We start from the raw sequence: 23,266 nt of genomic DNA, 5'->3' as shown, positions 1-23,266 counted from the left end.
TAACATACTATTTATGTGCAGTAAAATTGTATGTTGAGTTAAATTCAGTGATAAGATTAATAAATGAGGAATGCACCGCGACCTTACATAGGTCTATTGTGCCCTTAAATTCAGTGATACATCCACATGTTACTTGGATGAGAGAAGTTCTTATTAAAGTAGGGTTTTTGTTGAAATGAGCTCAGGATTTCATTTTAGTCTTGAAAAAGGCAAATTTTTGGCAAAGCTTCATTAGAGTGATCTTCCAACTTTTCGGTGACGCTTTTGTGTTACATTTGGTACAGTTCTTCGAAACAGGCTTTAGTCTCGGCAACTTCTTTACAACGTGCATTTCCTTCAGGCCTGAGGATTAAATACTAACTCTGAGGCTGGAAGGTATGGTGAATGCAGAAATTAATGCCATTCGGTCCTCGTTTTCATTGATTTGTGTTACGTTCGTTGTTTTATTTTAATACCTTCTTTCTCTAGCCCATTTTACGATTATCTGAAATCATTTTGCTATTTTCTAAGGCTCCGTCTAAATCTGTCTCTTTGGCACAATCACTGTGATAACCTTCATCGACGCTCATAAGTGGAATTGTGCAACCCAGTAAGGAGCGGTTGCTTCACCTGAAGACACTCATCTTATTTTTTATTTGTACCTGATATATATTTATGGATTCTGGAATGCCGGCCGAGCTATTCCAACACGGTGGCGAAGAACTGATAAGGAGCATGAATCAGCTTCTTTGTCGCTGTCTATGGTCGGACGAAAGCATGCCCAACGATTGAAATTTAAGTGTGCTCCACCCAATCCACAAAAAGGGAGATCCCACAATTTTCGCCAACTTCCGTGGGATAAGTCTCCTAAACATCGCATATAAGGTTCTATCGAGCGTATTGTGTGAAAGATTAAAGCCCACCGTCAACAAACTGATTGGACATTATCAGTGTGGCTTTAGGCCTCACAAAATAGGAAAGTCCACAAACGACCAGATATTCACCTCACGCCAAACCTTGGTAAAGAACTGTGAAAGGAGAATCGATACACACCACCCCTTCGTCGATTTCAAAGCTGCTTTCGACAGCACGAAAAGAAGGCTGCCTTTATGCCGCGATGTCTGAATTAGGTATCCCCGCAAAACTAATATGAGAGGAATGGACGATGACAACGACTGATGAGTCGACGATGCGAGTTTTAGAGAGAAAGGTTCAGCGAAAGATTTATGGTCCTTTGCGCGTTGGCCACGGCAAATAACGAATTCGATATTGACATACTTGTAGTTCAACGAAATAAGAGACAGCAACTGCACTAGCTAAGTCATGTCGTGCGTTTGGACGAAAACACTCCAGTTAGAAATATCAGATGGAGAAGGACCTGGCCTCGCTTTGAATCTCCAATCAGCGCCACATTGCGAAAAGAATAAACGCCTGCGGACTGTTGCTAACTTGGCTATAATCGCGCAAGCGAAATTTGTTCTTCAAAATTTTTTAAATGTTCGACAGTTTGTAATGTGTTTATTAGGTTTGCATCCAATTCTAGTGCCTCCCTCTCGTACTCTGAAAAGTAGTAATCACATTGCGTTCCCACTTACACACTTGGACTCAATCATCCAAAAACCTTTCTATGTGATCCACTGAGCATTCAAAGTTTGTTTTCTGTTTCTATCATAAGATGACTTGCCTCACAATAGGCGATTCTACGCGACCGAAATCGCCCAGAATTGCCTCCGGCTGAGGCCAGTTATTTCTAAGATCTTGCCTTGTTGGAATTGGTAAGTAAAACAATGACTAAAAATACCTAAATTCTGTCTCTAAATAGATCTATAATAAGCGAAAAAGCTCATCGAAAATCATCGACATGATGAACAAACTTTGAAAATAATACTTTAGTTTGTCAAAAGTGCCTCTACCTGAGTCAGAAGATATGACTTTAAGATTATGTGTTCTAATGTGAGTAAACCTTCAGCATATGAATTCTACTACATTAAGTTTCCTAGGATTTCTGATTGAAGAATATCATATAAATTTAAAAATTTTCGCAGACGAGATTAGGCGCTCTTACATTAGCAAAACACCGAAGTTGCTCCTAGTCATGGAAAATTCGACTAATCGACCATAAGAAGGCACCTTTATGCCGCTGTATTTATTGCCCCCCTAGTTAAGGCCTTTTGTGCAGCCTTTCTGCTTTTGATCGCTCGCAAACCGCCGTCACTTGCCTGACAATGCACTTACCTGTCCATTATGTTCGGATTGCCGTGTGTGCGCCAGTAGCTGCTGTGTTGTGCCGATTGCGATTGCGTCAACCGATCCATGCCGCCAATGTCGCGTGTTGGCGACTTAATGCGCACCGATGCCGATGAAGTGTGACGCATGCCGCTGCGCCGAAAGCTGGTGCGGCATTTGAAGAGCGCACCGCCAAAGCTATTGCCACCACCGTCCGCTTTGCCACAACCATTCGAATAGTTTGCTGTGTTGGCGTGTCGCAAGCCGTGCGTTTGTTGCTTGTCGCAATCACCGTTGCCCGTGGCGCTAATGTCTCCATCGTTTTTGGCGCTGAAATTGCGATTGCTATCGCTGCTACAATATTTGCTGTAGCTGGTGTGACTATTGTTGCTACGGCGGAAGCTGTTGTTGGGCAGTTGCAATTGCTGCTGGCTGTGCTGCGGTCGTATGGTGAAACGGCCACCCAAGCTGGTGGTGAAAAACGTGTAGAAAGAAGAAATATATGGAATTTTCATGAAAATGCGCAATTTTGCAAGTGCAACCAACAACTACCATTAATTTTGAAGCAGAAATTCTATGAAAATATTTACTAACGTGAAAATAATTGTAGAATGATGAAGTGTAAGCAAGCATCGCGATGAGATTTTAATGAAATTTGTTAGTGGAAATATAAAATTTCTGCTTGGGAATTTTTTGATCTTCTCAGAAATGTTGCAAATTTCATTTTTAATTTAGTGTTTACAATCAATTTAAATTAAAAATCGGTTTAAATGTTTATTACTAACTAAATAGTATATTATTAATCAAGAATATTTGGCTTAGACTTAAAACTAAGAGTAAAGGGCGTATCATTGACGGGTCCGATGAGTTCGTGCGTCTGTTTCTGATAATGGATTTTCTTAGAAGTTTTAAGCCTCCTCCCATTTGATAACTAAAAAATCGACAACTACAGACTTTTATCTCATCAATGATATTAGATAGAATCCGATTTTTGTAGAAGGAATTTGGTTGAATAATATTATTTTATTTAAGTCCGCCATATTATGCCGATAAAAATGTAAAATCTGATTCTCGTTCCCCTAAGTTGCCTCTCTAATGGTAAGAAATTAACATGATCTGAGGGCTTTAGACCTTAATTGATTCAGACCCGATGTAAATTTTAGTTAATTAGGGTTACTGTTTAAGATAACCAGGTCTTTTGTTCAAACTAACGTGAGTCTCTACTGCTGTTGCATTCACTTGTTCCTTGTCATTAAAAATAAATATTAAGATATTATTAAGACTTGCAATTACCGTCGAAAGAGTTCACTTTCTGGATGCTCGGCCGCAAAGCGAGCTTTCTTACGTAGCAGTGGTATTGTCAGAGCATAGGAAGTGAGCATTATCAGCATAGGAATGTAGAACGCCACCAGCGAGCCGAACACGAAGAATGCGCGATTATTTATGACGCAAATATTCGGAGCCGGCATGATATTGTGCTTATTGACGAGGCCTGACAGAAGAGAAAAGAGGAAGAAAAAATTATTACAGAAAAATCAAATCAAGCTTGATTTATATGGGAACCAGACTTTGTCCAATACTTACCCAAAACTGTTATTGAGCTCGAGACCATCATTGCCATAACCCACACAATGGCAATCTTAATGCCAGCCAAGCGTTTCGTCGAACGATGCCGCGATCCCAGCGGATTTCGTATACCCAAATATCGTCCCAGACTGATGAAACACATGTGCAGGATACTCGAGGAGCAAGCCAGCACATCGCACGTCACATAAATGTTACACCAAACGAAGCCGAGCGGCCAGTAACCTTGAAGGAAAACAACAAAATGGAGAAAAGTATTATTTTAAATATTAAAACATGAACCAGAGAAGGGTGAAAACATTTGCACATCAAAGTGCGGAAGTAAATGAGCGCAAACCATTGGAAGAGGGTGGTTAGGCATTCAAAGTGTGCGTAGAAAATATACGGAGTCGAAATGAGGTCAATAGGTTGTAGTTGCTGTTGTCAATGAAACAATTAATAGCTGCAGCTGAAGAACACCCCTGTCTGGGTCAAAAAGTTCAAGGTTACACTAAAGCGAGCATAAAAACTTTGCAATGGAATAAAACTGCAGGGGAAAACTATCTGCTGAACGGCAAAGGGAAAGGCAGCGGCTCCAAAGTAGTACAGTCGAGTTAATTGAAAAGGAAATGAAAATAGAAATGTTTATCTCGGTCGGTTGGGTCGAAAGGGAAAATTTGCAGCTGGTTTTGCAGTTTTCGAAACTTTGCAGCGAGTAGAGTTACCATTACAAATAGTGGCAGAAAATTTAATTAATCTTTTTTGTGACGAAATTTTGCTAACCGACCATTGTTCGCACCAAATAAAGTGAAAGTTTTCTGAATAACAAAGATAGTTCTTAATTGAAGCTCTTTCATGCTTTTTTGATATTTACACTATTTTCCTATACTCTGTATGTAATATAGTTGCGGGTACAAGACACTTTAAAGCAACCATTCGTTTGAGTAGAAATGTGACTGATCTATGAAAATATTCTTTATTTCAGAAATTTAGTGAATATTCAGTTATATAACGCCAGATAAATATTTTTTTGCGAATAAAAAGGCAATAACAGAGGTGAACAGAGCAAGTCATACTAATTGATGGTGAGAGAATTTGATGTTGAAAATTAGAAAGATATGCTTTTGCAATTTCGAATTTCTATCAAGTTGCAACATGAAGTGCCAATTACCTTAACCTATTATCACTTCCAACTAAAAGTGAATTAATGCTATGTGTGTTCTCAACCAGCCTCTGAAAGCCATACATGCGCTCCAAAAACTGCAGACGCAGCTAACTGCAACTGAATATGAAATCAAAACTGGAAAGTCTTTGCTAAGAATGGTGAAAGCACCAATTTACGAAAGAAAAATCAAAATCGTTCAAATTCCTGCTACGCGATAGTGTACTATATGGAAGAGTACGAGTACAACTACAAAATATTACTTTTCACGTGAGTTGAAAAGGTCAATCGCTAACACAGTGTCCGCCTTCGGATTGAGCGTCAGTCAGCAATTAATCTACATCACAAACTTTAGCAACGGTTAAATCACACCTAAGTCAATCGAATATGTATGCGTGAATGTGTTGCGCTGTGTGTGTGCTTTAGAAATAAGATTCCAGAACACAAAAGTGTAAAAGCAGTCCTAAAAGGATTAACGTTTCACATTTGCTTAGTGCGTAAAGGGTTTCGGATTTCTCAAGCGCGTGTGTTGCGTTATATGCGCATTTGTATGTATGTTTCTTTGGCGAATACATTAAAAGGTTAAAAATATTTCGCCGAAAAAGGTTAGATTTTACGCGTAGCAACTGAAGTGGCGAATAAAACAAGCACATTTTCGTTTGCATGACCACTAGAAGTGCATTTGTTACGTAATATGATAATGTAAGAGCTGCGTTCCATTTGCAATATTGCCTTGAGGATGTGTGTGTGGCGTGCATGGCAACATATGTTATGCGTCTAAACATTTCATTGTACAAATGAAATCAGATTGTTAAATTCTTACAACATTATTCTCTTACATGGTCGGTGGTCTGTGTGTTGAGATGCGACTCCGATACTTTTAATGTTGCTTGGGATTATTTACATCTGTGCGAAACAAGGATTTATTTTAGTATGTGTTCCTTAAATACCTCAACACAGCAGTAGCCAATTTCAATGTGTTGTTTAAGATAAAAATGTGGATGGAATATTTAAATTGGAATTTGCTACATTCAGCTAAAAGTCTGAAAATTTAATGCAAAGTTAACGGTTGTGCCTTTAATTCTGTTATTTTTAGCGGAAAAGCAAATTTATTTCATGAAAAAACTTTACTGATTTTCAGCGGAAAGTTTCAGTTTTTGATTAGTTTTTTTGCCCGAAGTTATATTTGTTTTTGGTGCTCCAAAATTTTAGAATGAAATTGCAAAACATTTATTTTTAGGTATAATAAGTGTTTATTGAAGAATGTTTGTTTCAGGTGCCAAAATCAGCATATGTAATAAGAAAAGTACATTTGAATAATATATCTGACAGACTATTTGAACAATCTGATTCATATATATTTTTCCATATTGTGACAAAAAAGTACACGGAAACTGTAAATAAAACGCAAAATATTTAATTATTCATCAGTATTTATTTTGTTGCTTTCAAAGACCATGTCTCATCGGCAGTTGTAATGGTCTGTATGAATATGGGATCGGAACCGCACTGCACCATGAAGCATGTCCATAGAGATCTGTGTACTGTACTCTTTTTGAAAAAATTAAACTTTATTGGGACGAGTCGAGCAAAAGGCGTTTCATACCAAAAATATCCACCAACATCATTCGAACGGACTCGAGCTTTCTCGCTAACTATCTAACTCTTGCCTGACGATTTTCAAGCACTATATCCATCACTTTTTAATAATAGGTTATCAAATATGTATGACCCTTCCGCCTTTTTGTCTTTTGAATTTCGCGGCTATGTATAAAGCGCTACAGAGCTCGTATCTGGCAATACTATACATCTTTGAAATGTCTTGATATAACCTACATAACGACGCTATTCATAATTAGTTTGGATATTGGTTTCAGAAGTTATAGACGTGTAAACATGGAGTTGACCAACGCCGAAATTCGCGCTATTTTAAAGTTTTCCTTCGTTAAACGCAAGTCCGCTAGAGAAACGTTCCGTGAGATTAATGATGTTTTGGGGGATGGTACTTCATCACATCGAACTGCAGAGGAATAGTTTCGAAGATTCAGAGCGGGTGAAAACGACACCATGGATAAGCCAGCTGGCGGAAGACCTGTGCCGGCGGATGCCGATTAAATCATGGAAAACATCGAGTTACTTGTAGACCGGCATGTGGCATCTCGTGACATCGCCCAGAAGATGGGAGTTAGCCACCAAACCATTTTAAAACATCTGCAGAAGGCTAGATACACAAAAAATCTTGATGTTTGGGTGCTGCATGATTTGACGCAAAAAAAACCTTTTGGACCGAATCAACGCCTGCGATATGCTGCTGAAACGGAACGAACTCGATCCATTTTTGAAGCGGATGGTGACTGGCGACGAAAAATGGATCACATACGATAATAACAAGTGAAAACGGTCGTGGTTGAAGGGCGGTGAATCGTCCCAAACAGTGACCAAGCCGGGATTGATGGCCAGGAAGGTGTTGCTGTGTGTTTGGTGGGATTAGAAGGGAATCATCCACTATGAGCTGCTCCCATATGGCCAGACGCTTAATTCTACCATCTACTGCAAATAACTGGACCGTTTGAAGCAGGCGAAAGGACCGTTTGGCCAACAGAAAGGGTGTAGTGTTCCACCAGGACAAGGCCAGACCACACACTTCGTTGATGACTCGTCAGAAGCTACGGGAGCTCGGATGGGAGGTTTTATCGCATCCACCTTATAGCCCAGACATAGCGTCTAGTGATTACCACCTGTTCCTGTCTCCATGGTAAACGCCCTTGTTGGTGTAAAGTTGAACTCAAAAGAGGCTTGTGAAAAGTGGCTGTCCGAGTTCTTCGCAAATAAGGAGATGGGCTTCTACGAGGCAACAAAAATTGACACAAACCCTTTGTTGGATATTTTCATCCATTATAAAAACCGCAGCGCACTACTGAGGTGAACCAACTTAAGCAGCTCCTGTAAGCAAACTAGCTCATACATAGTAAATAATTGAGGGCAGTCCTACCACCTTAGCATAATGTACTTGTATGTTACCTTCTGATCATCGTTTGAGACATATTGAATTGTGGCTCCCTATAAGGCCATTAAAATATTGAAAAATAGTAGCATTATTCGTATAAGTCTAGCGTTGCAAACTATTCATCAACAAAATTTTAGTCGTCGTATTATTTTGATATGAGGTCAGCGGAGTCTGTAACATTAGCTGATACCATCGATCATGAGCAAATTACATACTGATTTCTTGATCGATTTTTAACAACGCCTGTGTTCCTGAACTGGTATTATCTTGTACGGAAAACCGTATGACAAGCTATCTTCACGAAATTTTTGAACAAATTGCTTCAATCGGTTCCCAATAGCATATTGCTGTCGTAACAATTGACCAATCAAAGTCAAGTTTTTTATGGAAACATTTTTATATGTGAAAGGTATTCTATCTAAGTGAAGGTTTCTCATGTTTTGAGAAATAATGTTCCAAAAAATTTTAACCCTCTCACATTCGAGGGTGATTTGAAATTTTTTTTGACAGCATTTCAAAAAGTTTGTTTAGAGTAAAATAATATTTTATTCACTCCACTACACATACTATATTATTTCTGTGGTAATTATTTTGGCCACAATCAAAATGCTTTAAGGTCGAATCTTATGACTCTGCACGTGTTCACGTAAGGTTAATTGAACGACTAATTGCTAAGGACGGCTTTGATTAGCAACAAATCTGCGTGTGTTGTTTCCGATTTAGTGGGGAATATTAATGAAATGTATCCAGTAATATTAATGTAAACACACGTGTACGCACAAACAAAGGCACATAAGTGCACGTGTGCTCTGGTATTTATATGTGTATGTAATTATAACTGTATTGGCCCTTAAGAATGTCGCATACAAAAGTAATTTTGCCTGCGGACTTGTAAATACTTGTATATATCGCACACCTACACACTCCATCTTGTATATAAGTAGCTTAGTTAGCACTTAAGTGTGTCTCGTAAATTTTATGAAATGACAACTCGGCAGCAAAAGTACATACATATGTGTTGGGCAGTTAGTAATTACTGAGTCCTACGAGCGCATAAATTATATTTGTATACTTAACGAAGGGTGGTATGTTATATTTCGTTAACGTCTGTTTGGTGTCTAAAAGTTGAAATGGAAAATGGTAAATGTTTTAATTTATTGATTCCTTAGAAAATGTAATTCAGCGATGGTTTCTACCAAATGTACCAGTAAGCTATTCTGCATTTGCCGCAATGTTGCCATAGCTACTTAAAAATACATATGTATATAGAGAATGGTTCATGAAATGATTTATTGATTCCTACACTGTCGAAATTTTGATTAGTATCTCTTCTCTACAGCAGAAAATGGAAGACATTAGCTTTCGTAGCGAATCGGGGAATAATGCAAATCTATTTTTTCCAGCGATTTTGCTCGGAAAACATAAATGCTATGGGGAACAGTATTTATAACTCGGTTGATGTGGATTTTTGGTAATCGAAGGCCATTGTAACCACATTGTCTTACCTTAATATTATTATAAAAGTCATTTCAAGTAACGGAAGAGGTTTAAGTGTGGTCAAAGCGATCTAACCGCGATGAAAGTGCATCTTTTTATAAGGCATTGTTGTAAAGTGCCCTAAGGCGAGCAAACTGTTCGAGTGATAGGGCTGGAATATATCATTAAGGTCTCGGAAAATGGGTCACAACGTTGACTAATATAGTAGGCTGTTATTTGGCGATTGCAACTCTTGCTTAGCTGTTTCTCTATTTCTCTTTTCAGCATTCTTTTGTATGTATTTGGACAAGTGAAGACACCTAAAAGTATTAAGTTGTCTTCGAACAGCACATGTACTGTCTTCAGATCGATTATACGAGAAAATTATTTATGGTGACCTGTAAATATTCGACAATATCTTTAAAAATACTATCTTTTATATTTTTGGCTTAGTCGAGTTTCAAACCCACGGTACCTGGTAGTAGCTACAACAGTCTTTCTCAAATACCTACAACAGTGCTATCGCTATAAAATCGATTTTGTTCAATTTTTGAACTCTAAAATAAAAGCGCAATATGTACCACCCTGTATGTTAAAGTACGAAGAGCTAGTGTACATACCTACATATTGAGGTGTATGGCGGTGTGCGCTCTAAGAGCATGTGAGTAATTATGTCTGTAAGTGCATTTAAGTGGTCCTGTGAAAGCAATTATTGCAGCTTCGGGCTTCTGGCTCTGAACGATTATTTATTTTGTAGCCAATTGGGATACGCTAATTATATGCTTGTAAAAATAAATGACTACGCACATTGTTGCCACAGTTTTGCAATGCAATTTCACAAGAAATGATAGAAATGGGAAAAAGTTGTGATTTATTAGTTTCAGTTAGCACAGGCTCGCACTGAAGTGCGGCAAGTTGAATGATTTCTAAAAACATGGCTTAAGGTGCACAAGTATTCTAAGGTAACCATAAATAAAATGTTTATTTTGAGCTTTAATATATTAGAAACATTAAAATGAAAACTGTTTTACGTACTACATCCCAGCAGCGTATACCCGTGCCTCCCTCGGCAGCAGCTAACATTAAACCCATTTATTACAATATGGTTATGCTGAACCCTAAGCTAAAGATTGAATGCTTAAAATCAAATTTACTTTTATCGCTTCGAAATGGCTGTCCCTTCATTTTGCCATAATTCATTTTAAACTTTTCTTTTTGCTTGAAAACGCTTATTCTTGCGATTTTCCACATAAAATAACATCCACATGGCATAAAATATCCTTTACTTATGTAGATACTTAGGTAGCTTTGGTTAGAATTTATAGAAACTTCCGTCGCCGCAAATCGATTAGCCGACCGTACACTTGCTGTGTGTACCGTTAGCGTTGATGAATGTTCACCAGTCATTAGTTGGCTAAAATGAGTTTTCGTTGTTGTTATCCCTTTTTTGTGCTGACCGCTAACCTGCTAAGCTGCACTTACGGTAAGCGCTGAAAAACATAAGCTTCTGCTACAGATTCAGTAATAAATATATGAATTATTTAGTTATTGCTGGCGCCCTTCGAAGTTCGGTTGACCAATGCTTTCAGTTTCGTGTGTCCCGTTTTGTGGTTTAAAGTGACTTATTTTCATTGCCTTCCTTTTTACTACTTTGCTGATGTCTTGGATTTTCCGTATTTTACTTTACCAAACTGTTGCGATTTATGTCAAATTCGATGGTCGGTTGAATTTTAGCTTCATGTGTCTCATTTGCTTGCGTGTTGAAGCGAAAAATTATTGAAAGTGTTGAATTCGGGCAAGAAAGCTGATTTGAATGTAAATGATTATCTAAAATTGTGATTTGTTTTTAGTGGGAGCTACAAATTTTGCAGTAGTTCACTATAAATATTAGTTTTATGTGTGTGGTTCGAGTATTATTCAGAACATATGTGAAATGAAAACGAAAATAATTTAAGGAGTATTTGAGTTGACATGTATAATAATAGGTTGTCAAAAAAGTCTTGCGGTATTTTCGCTAGTTGGCGCTGAAAGCGCGTAGTTCTAGTTTTAGTCGCATCGGGTCATGCTATACCTTTTTGGAAAGCTCATTTCACGCGCATTGATTGTCGTTTCTTTTAAGTCGTTCGTGAGTTATAGCGTCGCAAACATGGAGCAAAATAAAGAGAAAATACGGCATATTTTACAGTACACTACGATAAAGGCAAAAATGCATCTCAAGCCGCCAATAAAATTTGTGCAGTTTATGGACTCGATACAGTTTCCATTTCCACCGCACAACGATGGTTTCGACGTTTTCGTTCTGGTGTAGAGGTGGTCGAAGATGCGCCACGTTCCGGAAGGCCTGTCGTCGAAAATTGCGATAAAATCGCTGAATTGGTCGAAAGAGACCGGCATAGTAGCAGCCGTAGCATCGGTCAAGAGCTGGGCATGAGTCATCAAAAATTCATTTCAATTTCAATAAAAAAAAATTCAATAAAATACCGCAAGACTTTTTTGACAAACCATTATCTATTCATTCGCATTGGCAAGTCTATGCTTTTAGCATTTGCAACCCCATAGTAAGAGACACTGGAAGAGGTATCGTTTCTGAGGCCACAGAGACTGTTGAAATTGGCATCCTAAAGAATGACTACGCCTCATGAACTTCGTAAGGGAACTCCATCTGGTGGCGCAAAGGACCAAAACTGGTCTATGCGTGACTCAATAGCCTACGGAAAAATCAAACCTAATCTAATATTAATTTAATCTAACCTTTACTAGAATACTTTCCGATGGGATATTGATGTATGATTAGTAACGACTGGTGTAGTTGACTGTGTATGTGACGGGAATTGACAAGTATATTAAAATGCAATAAATATTTTGTAGAATCATTTCTTATAACAGCACAAATCTTCTTTAAGAGATGCATCATTTTAATGAAATTTGCCGAGTTGACAATTCTTTTCCGGTTGTCATTTGGGTATGTTTTGGTTACTTTTATACGATTGTCTTGAGAAAATCTCTCGAAACGAGACGTTAAACTATTTCATACAACCGTATAATTCTAACAAAACAGGGATGGCAAAGTCAGATTGCAGAGGAATTTTGCTTGCATTGCCGAACATGGCGAATAGAAAACGAATAAAGCTGTCTGTACAATGTGAACAACTAATTCTAATTTTAATTTATATAGGAATCCTCCTCAGTCGAAATTTTTTAAGAGATTTGTGGCAACTTCTTCGAATGCTTCGTTGAACTTCAGTGAAGCTCTGGTTAAGTAGAAGTCTCACTTTTTTTGCTACGAATCAACAATCACACAGCGCTATTCAAGTCACTCTGTGCGGCGGTGAAAAACATTTTTTCTATGTTAGATTGCTTGATCAGAAGAACCGAATTCAAGGTTGGACTGGAGGGTCTCAACTTTGAGCGAAACTTGAAACTTTTGATACTTTGAGAAATCTAAATGGAACTCTCACTCTCGCACGAAGAGTGTGTGTCCGCAATTAGTAAAATAAAGTGAGAATAATTATTTTAATTGAAAATCCATTTTACTACTTCTCATGAGTATGTCCCCAAAAGCAATGTAATTTTTTTAATTCTGATTTTAAATTAATATTTTCCCTTTTTGGCACACGCCTTTGTTGGCGAGCAAAGAAAAATATTTATTTGTTATTGCAATTGTTCGATGGTTTCATGTGCATTGTAATTGAATTTGTATTTGATGTTTGTCGGATTCGATTTGGATTACGTTTTATGTGATTTTATTTCGCTGGGCTAGATACGCTAGACAACACGGAGCATTGCAGCCATTTGTTTTGCAAAGCTAGTCTACTTGTTAGAATCCAATTTGGCAAGATTTCTTATATACGAGTACAATATAAATAAAGACTTTATGTATGGAAAGAAGTAAATGACTGCCAACAACATCATTTGACGCGCATACATGACCAAAACATATGCGCCTCTCTGTGCAAATTGCATGCAAACAAACACTGGAATTTCTACAGAAGTGCGAGGTGGGTTCTGGTTTCTCTGCCAAGCTACAGTCTGCACTATATTTTATTTCCGGTCGATTGTGTTCGCTTTACTTTTATAAGCGCTTCAATATGATTGCATTTGCGAACACGTATCTTCCTACAGTTGTGTGAAAAAAATGTTAGTAAGCGATGCCAAATTCTACAATATTTTTGAGCAATACTAACATTACGCCCTACTAAAGGCACTGCCTGCACGTTTTACGCACTCCACTGTATGCAAACAACAACCGAAAAGCACCGCAAATTTCGACTATTTTATTTGGCCAACCGCCAGTAAAATGGCATACATGGCATCCAGCAATGTTTGCTCTTCTCGAATTGCGATAATATTACTGCGCTGTGCTGCTGGTGTAACGGTACTGTGTGTTTGCAAAAATCATCTTTAGAATAAACACAGTGAAAATATTATATGAATATCATTTTTCAATGCCAATAGCGATTGAGTAAGTGGTTATATAAATTTTTCATTGATACGCTTCAATGCGTTTTGATTCGATTTTCACATGAACGAGGCTTATTTGATAAGTCAGTGGTGATTTTTGATAAAATGTTGCTTTCTTTTCAGCAATGGTTTGTTCGTATATTTTCCAGATCCTCAAGAGAAATGCTATATTTATTTAAAACCTTCTACTATGTTAGTTTGTGGTTGTCAAAATGGTTAAAGTACCCGAATACTCTTCTCACATAGGGCATCAGATTACGTTACCGATTTTCTATCTGTGATGCTTATGGTGAAGTGTAAATGTGACGTTCATCACTGAAAGTTATTCACGACGACGGATATTATGTGTAGCCCTACTATATGCTTCAACAGGTTCTTCACTCTTTCCTTCATTCAGAATCGGTGACGTTTGGTTAGGAAGGTGTTGCGTTTGACACCGAATGAAGATTGACATGAAGGAATAAGTGTGGGGTTATGTATAGGAGTTGCTGTTGTAGGTGATGTTAATCCTCTAAGACAGCAGGCGCGGATCCAGAGTAGGATTTTGGGGGGGGTCGACTATATAATTTTGTTCTTGTAACTCAAAGTCCTTTTCTTCGCGGAGTGTCACTTATGATTGAAATAATGTATAACTTTTAACTTTTAGGAGGGAATTCTCCGCAGTTAGGCATGACGATGAGGCTAGCCATTGCAGATCGATACATTTTAAAGAAAGAATCGAATAGAATATATAGATCGAATACTTCTTTTGGCAGCAGTGTTGTTGTTTTGCTCTGATCAATGGATGTGGTCGATTGATGGAGCTTTGTACTTTTCACGCAGTTGTTGGATACTCTGAAATATCTGATAGCGGTGAAGTGAGAACAGCAATTCAATCACGTTTAGCTCTAAAAATTTGATGAATGGACTGTATCACGAAAATTGTCATTATGACGCCAGATTTTTCTTGAGAACTGAGCTAGAATATTGTTGGCGATGAGATCACCGTTTTCTTTGTGTTCTTTTGTTCTAACGAAGTTAATTGTATTTTTGTTAATTAAAGGAAGTACCATTCTATGCTCTAGAACCGAAAACGTGCAATCGTAAAGTAAATGCCGCCATCAAAAACCTTGAATTAAGCTGCAAAGTTGTTTATATAAGTGCTTTTAAGTGTATTTCTCTTACCTGCCAACCTTCACATTTAGGATACAAATATTATTAAGGCGCGAAGTAATGCCAAAATCTCTCTTTGGCATGTGAAAATTAAAGAAACAACATGTGTTTCGAAAGCTAGCCAGTTTGTCGGCCCTGACAAGATACCAACACCGATTTTTATATACACATCTATTTGTTGTTGTTTGCTTAACTTATTGTGTATGTGAGTGTATTTCCAAGCAAAATTAAGGTTAAACTGCTCTTAAATATACTTATATATAAACTTTGACCGAAACACTTCAGTGCAAATTCACATTGTTTGTTGTGTTTTAGATAAACTTTTACTGTGACTACTTAAGTAAGTAAAACTCTTCAAGGCGCAAACATACAAATATACAAGGAGACAAACAACAAAAGAAAATTTGCGCCCCAATCGCCGTTTGGCTTTCTTGTCCCCAACAAATTTACTAGTTTTCAACTTTTACTTTCATTTTCTTGCTTTTAAGCGTATTGATTATAGTAAAATAAATAAATGATAAACTATTTGTTAAAGATTTTTACGAACAAAAAAGGTATTAGGAGCCAAAGGGACACTTAAAAATCCGATACCAGCGGTTGCAAGGGAAAACAGCTTAAATAGATTTTCGGAAATTTCGATTCAAGCTTCAAGTTCGGTAACAATCGTTCTTTAACGAAAATTCTCCCATAACTTAATGCCTTTGACGTTAAATTGCTCCTGGAAGTGCGTAAGAATTATTAATATACAGTTTTCATATGGGGATGGAATGTGTTTCAACGCCACTACTGAGTCTTATCTCGACTTAAGCTGTTATGTCATGCAGTCAGAGATTTGTAATGGTTTGTATGAAAATAGAAAAAAAAATTCAGAGTGGAATCGAATTCGAATGCTTTTAGTGGCTCAGAAGAAAAGAAAAAACGCAGAATTAAAAGCCACAGAATGAGTAAGCGGACTATTGACAGTTGTGTAAGTTTTAATTTGAAAATGTCCTTTGCGTTTTTACTCGAATTTATGGTGGGCAATAAAAAACGTGACAATCTGTTCTACGAAAAACACATGTACCTAGATACTCTTACAGCTCCAGTATTAAAAAATGAGAAAGTATTGCGCTATGGAGCACTTGTTTGCCAGAATTCTGTATCTGTAATGCAAAGCGGCATTGGTGTGCTTTTGTTTTTGTAATTTTCATTACATGAGTATACTCAATACCACTCCGGCAGTTAATAATAAATCTGCTCCATTAGGCTTTGCTCTGATTCCCGGCAGAATGGAAGGACGAAGTGTCAGTTATTATTTCAGTTTGTGCTCGATAGTAAGTCAAGATATTATTAATATCTTTGGCGATTTTACTGCCGGAGACTTTGTGCGTTACTAACATGAAATTTAGGTCTCAGTGTACAAAAATTCAGTCTGCGCCACGAAACATCCGATAAAGGTTCCGGATTTATACCGACTAGTAAGAAAATAAATGTGTATTTCTTGAAAAACTTTCTGTAACCAGACTCAAGTTTGAAATGTTGATCTAATTTCTGTAATGAGTAAAGCAGTTAATGACGTCTAGAGCTTCTTTAAACTATGGTCGAAATATATCTTCCAACTGCGTGAATGAAGAATGAAAATAAGTGGATACCCTGAGCGCAAATAGCCTAGTTGAAAACTTGTAGAACTTCGAGAGCCAATGGGCTACTGACTGAGTTGCGGGGAATTTGTGAATGCTTGGAAAAATTAAAGGCTCACTTACGCTAAGAACCGACCTATAAGCCTCCCTAATATTTAAAATAAGATACTATAGAATAAGTCTTGTGAAGAATTGACGGCTTGGTGGTGCTTATAAACTATTTAGAACCCGAAATTCGATTATTGAACAAATATTGAGCAAAAACACTGGAAAAGTCCAAAGAAAAATGGATGCGAGTTCGTATCGCTGTAAAGTGCCTATCGGCTTATGATAGCTATAGACTAACTTCATTTACGCAATAAGATTGGGAAAGTCTCACTTTAAGAATAACTCGCATAGAGCGTGGTTTTTACAGTTGAGACAGTTTTCGAAATATCCTGGGAAAGCTTTAAGTTATGGAAATAATAGATTAATTCACTTGCACAAACTCACAATTATCAAAGCTTACTTACCCAAAAAGGCTGGTATCGCACCCAGCGGCATCACAAACAGGCTGACCAGCAGATCGGCTATCGCCAGCGAGAAGAGGAAGTAGTTGGTGACGTTTTGTAATTTTTTATCGCGTGCCACAGCCAAACAGACTAGAATATTGCCGAGACCACCCGCAAATATGAAGAATATGACACAAAGGAATATCCACTCGTAATCATGTTGCCGCGTTAGCTTATTACTCAACGCATAGTCGTTGCTGAGATTACGGGGTCCCCACAGAGTTGCCAGTGAACTGCTGCCAACATCGCTGCTGCTGCTGCTGCTGCTAACACTAACCGGCACAGACTCGTTGTCATTGCTGAGCTCATCAAAGACATTCCACGACCAGAGCGCATCATCATAAGCGCCCGCCAGCCAACTGTAGTTAGCTTGCACAGCTGTTGAGTTGACCAACTGAGCGCCGAGTTGTGGCAACAAATCGCCGGCATTCCATTTACTGCGACTGCTGTTAAGGAAATGCTGCCAAGCGCTACTCAGTGGATTTTCACCGATTTCAGCGCTGGCATTTATGCTATCAGTCAAATTGTGTTGCAGCAAACCATCTAATGCAGCTGTGGCTTGCGTTGCTTGGTTGGCGGGTGACGGCACAAGCCGTGCGGTTAGGTCCTCGTATTGTATGCGCAGGTAACAAATGAAATCATCTACTATGGAAGCATTACTACTGCCACCATTTGCAACGAAATTTGCATTGTCCGTGGTGGACGCCATGGCGACATCTGTGTGCGCTAATCGTGTGCCATCATCCAATATGCCATTCGCCGCCGCAGACTCATCACAGTATAGCAATTGCCTTTGTACTGCTTTGCATTGTGCATTTGCTGTGTCACTAATATTAATACTATCAACTAAATGACTAATATGATCACCCTGTAATGGCTGTTGCTTCGCCAGTGCCAAATTAAAATTGACCACCGGTTGCCGCAGCTGTTGCACCAGCACTTCAGTATTTATTACGCAATTGGCATCGTCCGCACTGATGACACTGCCAGACTCCGATTCCTCGGCCACTGTCGCCGCAAATCCTTCACCAAGGTCATTTTGCGCCACCTCAGTGGCTCCCGTTGCAGCGTACTTCGTGATTGGTTGACATTTGTAGCGCGCTCGCCGCACTGCCGCATCGAACTGCTCCAGCATACAGCGGTAAGGCTGATGGAGCGTTGATGTCGTTGCTGGTGTTGTTGGCTCAGTGTTGTCAGCTTCACTTGCGGTCGCATCTGTTGTATTGGTTGTGAACGCATACGTTGTTGTGCCGACGCTGCTATCGCCCACTTGGCTGCCGTTGACGTTGACGTTGAGATTTGTTTGCGGTTGACACCAGATGTCGGCTTCCCAGAGTTGCGTCCGTGGCGCATTTGCAAGTCCACAGCGATATGGCTGTGTGATAGTCGCATTTGTTGTTGTAGGTGTTTGTAGTGTTCTTCTTGGTCCATGACCAAAAATTTGTTGCACACCCATTTCATTCTAAAGCAGTGCGAGTGCGTTATGGGACGTCAGCTCTCACAGTTTTACTGTCACGATGTGAAGCCTGGTTGTGGAATGATTCATTTCGTAGATATTTAAGACTTATGATGTGAATCTCTAAAGAATTGAGAAAATTGAAGAAATATATGAATATATTAGATGGAATCAGTAGTCTTTTAAACTAAGAAATATGCAATAAGCTTTTGAAGACAATATATGACATGCGCGGAGACACTGGGTTAAAGTAAATATTTGCAGTAGAGAAGGGCATCTTGTAGGAAATCAATAGTCTCAATTAGTACACTTCTTAAGAAAATAAAATATGCTCATTTATACTTAGGTTACCGTGTCGAAATAACCAGGAAACAAGAAGAATTTGTACCTAATCATTAAAAGATTTCCTACAGGGGTCTTAATTAATAGCAGTTGCGCACATTTGTATTCGAAAGCATTGCTTATGAATTTTCAAAATATTTTTCAACAAATAAAACGATCGTGTGCGCAAACACAAATGTTTATTATGTCTTTCCGGTATGACTAATAGGTTTTTGAGGTTGCCTTCCGCGATATATGCAACACCCAAAAGGAAACATCGGAGACTTCATTCATAATTGGCTAATATGTATTCGGAAGAATAGACCAGTAGGTAGTGAAGAAAATATAGGAGGTGTAGCTGAGAGTGTACATGAACATCGTGGAGAGTCGATTGGCCACCAAGATTGTGTGATATCACACCGTTAGACTTTTTCCTGTGAGGATATGTAAAGTCTAAAGTCTATGCGGACAATCTCGATTCAATTTGGGCCTTGGAGCAAAACATACAGTTGAAATGTTTGAATGAGTCATCGAAAATTGGACTCAACGGATGGATTATCAGAGCCTAACCGGGCCGAAGAAATACTCTTTAAAAAATAAATGTCAAAGAATGTTTTCTCGAATGCTAATAAGCATTCCCCATTAAGTTTGAAGTTTCTGCGTTTTTTCTCAAAAAAAAAATAGGGAACCTCGAAATGGCACACACTTTATTAGTGACAACTTAACGGCCAACCGTAAAACCAACCAAATTTCAAAATTTTAATTGGATTAATAATGCATTCAAATTGAAAGCTAGTAGCAGCTAATAGCAGAGAAACTCAAGCTTAAAATAATATCAATATTATTCGAATGCTGAACCACTGAAAGCCTCTTCTATACGCCCACTTAAGTGCTGCTGCATTAATACTTCTGGGAATAATATATGCATATGCAGTTGTGGGCGCACTTAATGATTGCATTATAGCAAGAAGAAATTATCATTTTCATATTTCCTTTAATGCTTTCATTTGCCTGCTTTCGCATTGCCATGCTGAATGCCAATATGGCAATGGCATTTTATTAAATATGTGCATGCATGCATAAATGTTTTACTTACGTGCATTCCTACTTATGTTCATATGTATATATGTATGTGCATCATCAAGAAGCTATAACACTTGTGCTCCCGCAATAGTTTGAATTGATTGTGACGGTGAATGTGGGTAGACGGCAACCCCACTCGTTTTATGTTCGACAGAACGAAATTTTCATCTATATTTATTCATGCTAAAAACACAAGCGTGATTATCGAAGGCCGTCATCGAGAAATTATGTGGAAATCCCATTAAGGTTTTTATGTTCCTCTCCGAATTAAATAATACTCGGAATCAGTGTAATAAATATTTATGGCGTATAATACACATGATGTTTGGAAAGTGAGGTTACGTACTTCATTATTGTTGTTCGTTATTATGAAAACATTACTGTTAATTCCGTTATTAGGAAGTTTCTTATCAGTTTTATATAGAACGAATAAATCCACTGAATTTTCGACTGTACACCAAGGCCAATCGATTTGACAATTGCTGAACATTTCCATTTTAATTTTTTGCATAGATTAATCTTTCCCATATTTTATTCTGCTATAATAAACTTTTTAGATTTATGTGGATTTGTATATTCAGTATACCGTTTTTGATGGGATTATCTACTTGTATTTCAACATTAAAAATATTGTCTTAGGCATAATTCGGTCGTTTTTACTTAAAGTTCTTGTCTTCTTTTATATTATATCCGAAGCTTTTTGAAATTTTTTATATCGGGTGATTTTTTAAGAGCTTGATAACTTTTTTAAAAAAAAAACGCATAAAATTTGCAAAATCTCATCGGTTCTTTATTTGAAACGTTAGATTGGTTCATGACATTTACTTTTTGAAGATAATTTCATTTAAATGTTGACCGCGGCTGCGTCTTAGGTGGTCCATTCAGAAAGTCCAATCAAGAAATTTTCAGTGAATGGGCCCTAGAAAAGTTGGCAGAAAATCCGCTTTTTTATCGACAAATTTTTTTCAGCGATGAGGCTCATTTCTGGTTGAATGGCTACGTAAATAAGCAAAATTGCCGCATTTGGGGTGAAGAGCAACCAGAAGCCGTTCAAGAACTGCCCATGCATCCCGAAAAATGCACTGTTTGGTGTGGTTTGTACGCTGGTGGAATCATTGGACCGTATTTTTTCAAAGATGCTGTTGGACGCAACGTTACGGTGAATGGCGATCGCTATCGTTCGATGCTAACAAACTTTTTGTTGCCAAAAATGGAAGAACTGAACTTGGTTGACATGTGGTTTCAACAAGATGGCGCTACATGCCACACAGCTCGCGATTCTATGGCCATAATGAGGGAAAACTTCGGAGAACAATTCATCTCAAGAAATGGACCCGTAAGTTGGCCACCAAGATCATGCGATTTAACGCCTTTAGACTATTTTTTGTGGGGCTACGTCAAGTCTAAAGTCTACAGAAATAAGCCAGCAACTATTCCAGCTTTGGAAGACAACATTTCCGAAGAAATTCGGGCTATTCCGGCCGAAATGCTCGAAAAAGTTGCCCAAAATTGGACTTTCCGAATGGACCACCTAAGACGCAGCCGCGGTCAACATTTAAATGAAATTATCTTCAAAAAGTAAATGTCATGAACCAATCTAACGTTTCAAATAAAGAACCGATGAGATTTTGCAAATTTTATGCGTTTTTTTTTAAAAAAAAGTTATCAAGCTCTTAAAAAATCACCCGATATATGTGGTTTGGTTGAGAAATATTTGGGAGCAGTCTTTTACTAACTGAGATGAATTTTAATCAAGACCGGTATTTAAACCTTGGAACAACGGATTTAAGGTATTATTCCACAGTGGCAACCCATGGAATGCTTTATAAACCTAAACTTATGCAAATAATCCCAATTTTTCTATTCTATTGTAGATTTCAAAAATAGCTCATTGTAGCGAACTTGTTCAATAGACCAGCATAGTATTTGCTATCGTTGGTTTTGCTTGTCCAAAGTAAACTTGAATGACTATGTTTGGAACCTATTACAAACAAAACCACTTTCGAGGACCTGGAGTAGTACTGCAAGGGTATTTCATAATAGTTTCCGATATATTCGCAGCAAACAAGGAAGGAAGTGGTATAAAATAATTCAATTCATGGTTAATTATAGTAAGGTTAGACTGATTTGGACCGAAGACAGGCAGTAGATATGTACATACTCAGCGTATGGGTTTTGGTAAATAGAAAGCCTATAGTTACGTTTTCGGAATTTTCATGCGCGTCGTGTCTAAAAATTATACCAGACATGTTTTCTAGCTATGAAACAATATAAGAAGCCCACTAGAGATAAGGTGAATTCTAACATCTTCTTTATTCCAATCCCTCGTTTTTCGAGCTCTGTGCAGATTCAAATTCAAATGAATACCCTAGTGCAAAAATTACCATCGGGTATAAGATATTTTTTATTAGTAACAGCGGATTCAATTATAGCAAACATTTTCATATTTATTAATATTTATACATAAATATAGGTAGATAAATGTTCGCAAAACACATTTAAATATATAAACTGAAATATCTCAAGAATATTCGAATCAAACTTATGCACTTATAAAGCAGACTTAATTGGTATTTGGTGTGCTTAGCTGACCATATATGGAGCGTTTTGTAGGAAAGGAAGTCGGTGCTCGTACATACATACATATGTACATACTTGCGACGAGGGCGGCAGACGTTGCTGCCACTGGCACCGAAAACAATAGACTTCACATCAGCAACAGCGTCAGCATCAGCATCAGCAGCACTTCAAACACGACTCTCAACAGCCACTTCTAATTGTAATGCCAATCAAATTTGATATTTTTTCTACAACAACAATTTTCTCCACATAACCAAAGTTTACGAATAAATCTACATACATAGTACATACAAATATACATAAATGTATATGTTTGTATATAAAAACATTTTGCTTTGTCTACACCATCCAAGTGAAGTATTATATTTAATAAGAAATATGAGACATTTACGAACATAAATACACACGTTTAACCACATAGCACTACGGATTCTACAGAATACAAATGTATGTAGTCTGTGCTGAAACTTCTTCTAGTTCCTACGAATTGACGGTATTATCAGAGCTAAGCGATGGGCGATGCAACGCAAGCGGAGATTTAGTGAAATGCGTTCAAGGCAAATGGACATCGGAGACAAGTACTCCGAGTGGTCCGAAAGAAACTGAATAAAATCATCCAGGAAATCCACA

At 37.9% G+C, this 23,266-nt stretch overlaps 1 protein-coding gene across 1 annotated transcript in view; it reads right to left on the bottom strand.

Annotated features, from left to right (window-relative positions):
* Window positions 1-23,266, bottom strand: part of LOC126751160 (uncharacterized) — a 64,044-nt gene that overhangs the window by 14,055 nt on the left and 26,723 nt on the right. The window contains exons 3-6 of the mRNA XM_050461203.1: window positions 17,158-18,775; window positions 3,790-4,014; window positions 3,499-3,697; window positions 2,215-2,673 (exon numbers count right to left, since the gene is read on the bottom strand). Of these exons, the coding sequence (XP_050317160.1) occupies window positions 2,215-2,673; window positions 3,499-3,697; window positions 3,790-4,014; window positions 17,158-18,652 (2,378 nt within the window). The 5' untranslated portion in view covers window positions 18,653-18,775. The remainder of the gene's footprint in view (window positions 1-2,214; window positions 2,674-3,498; window positions 3,698-3,789; window positions 4,015-17,157; window positions 18,776-23,266) is intronic.

This window comes from Bactrocera neohumeralis, chromosome 2 (genome assembly GCF_024586455.1).
Source record: "Bactrocera neohumeralis isolate Rockhampton chromosome 2, APGP_CSIRO_Bneo_wtdbg2-racon-allhic-juicebox.fasta_v2, whole genome shotgun sequence".
NCBI lineage: Eukaryota > Metazoa > Arthropoda > Insecta > Diptera > Tephritidae > Bactrocera > Bactrocera neohumeralis.
The sequence above is the reverse complement of the archived record's forward strand: the minus strand, read 5'-3'. Positions and strand labels throughout refer to the sequence as shown.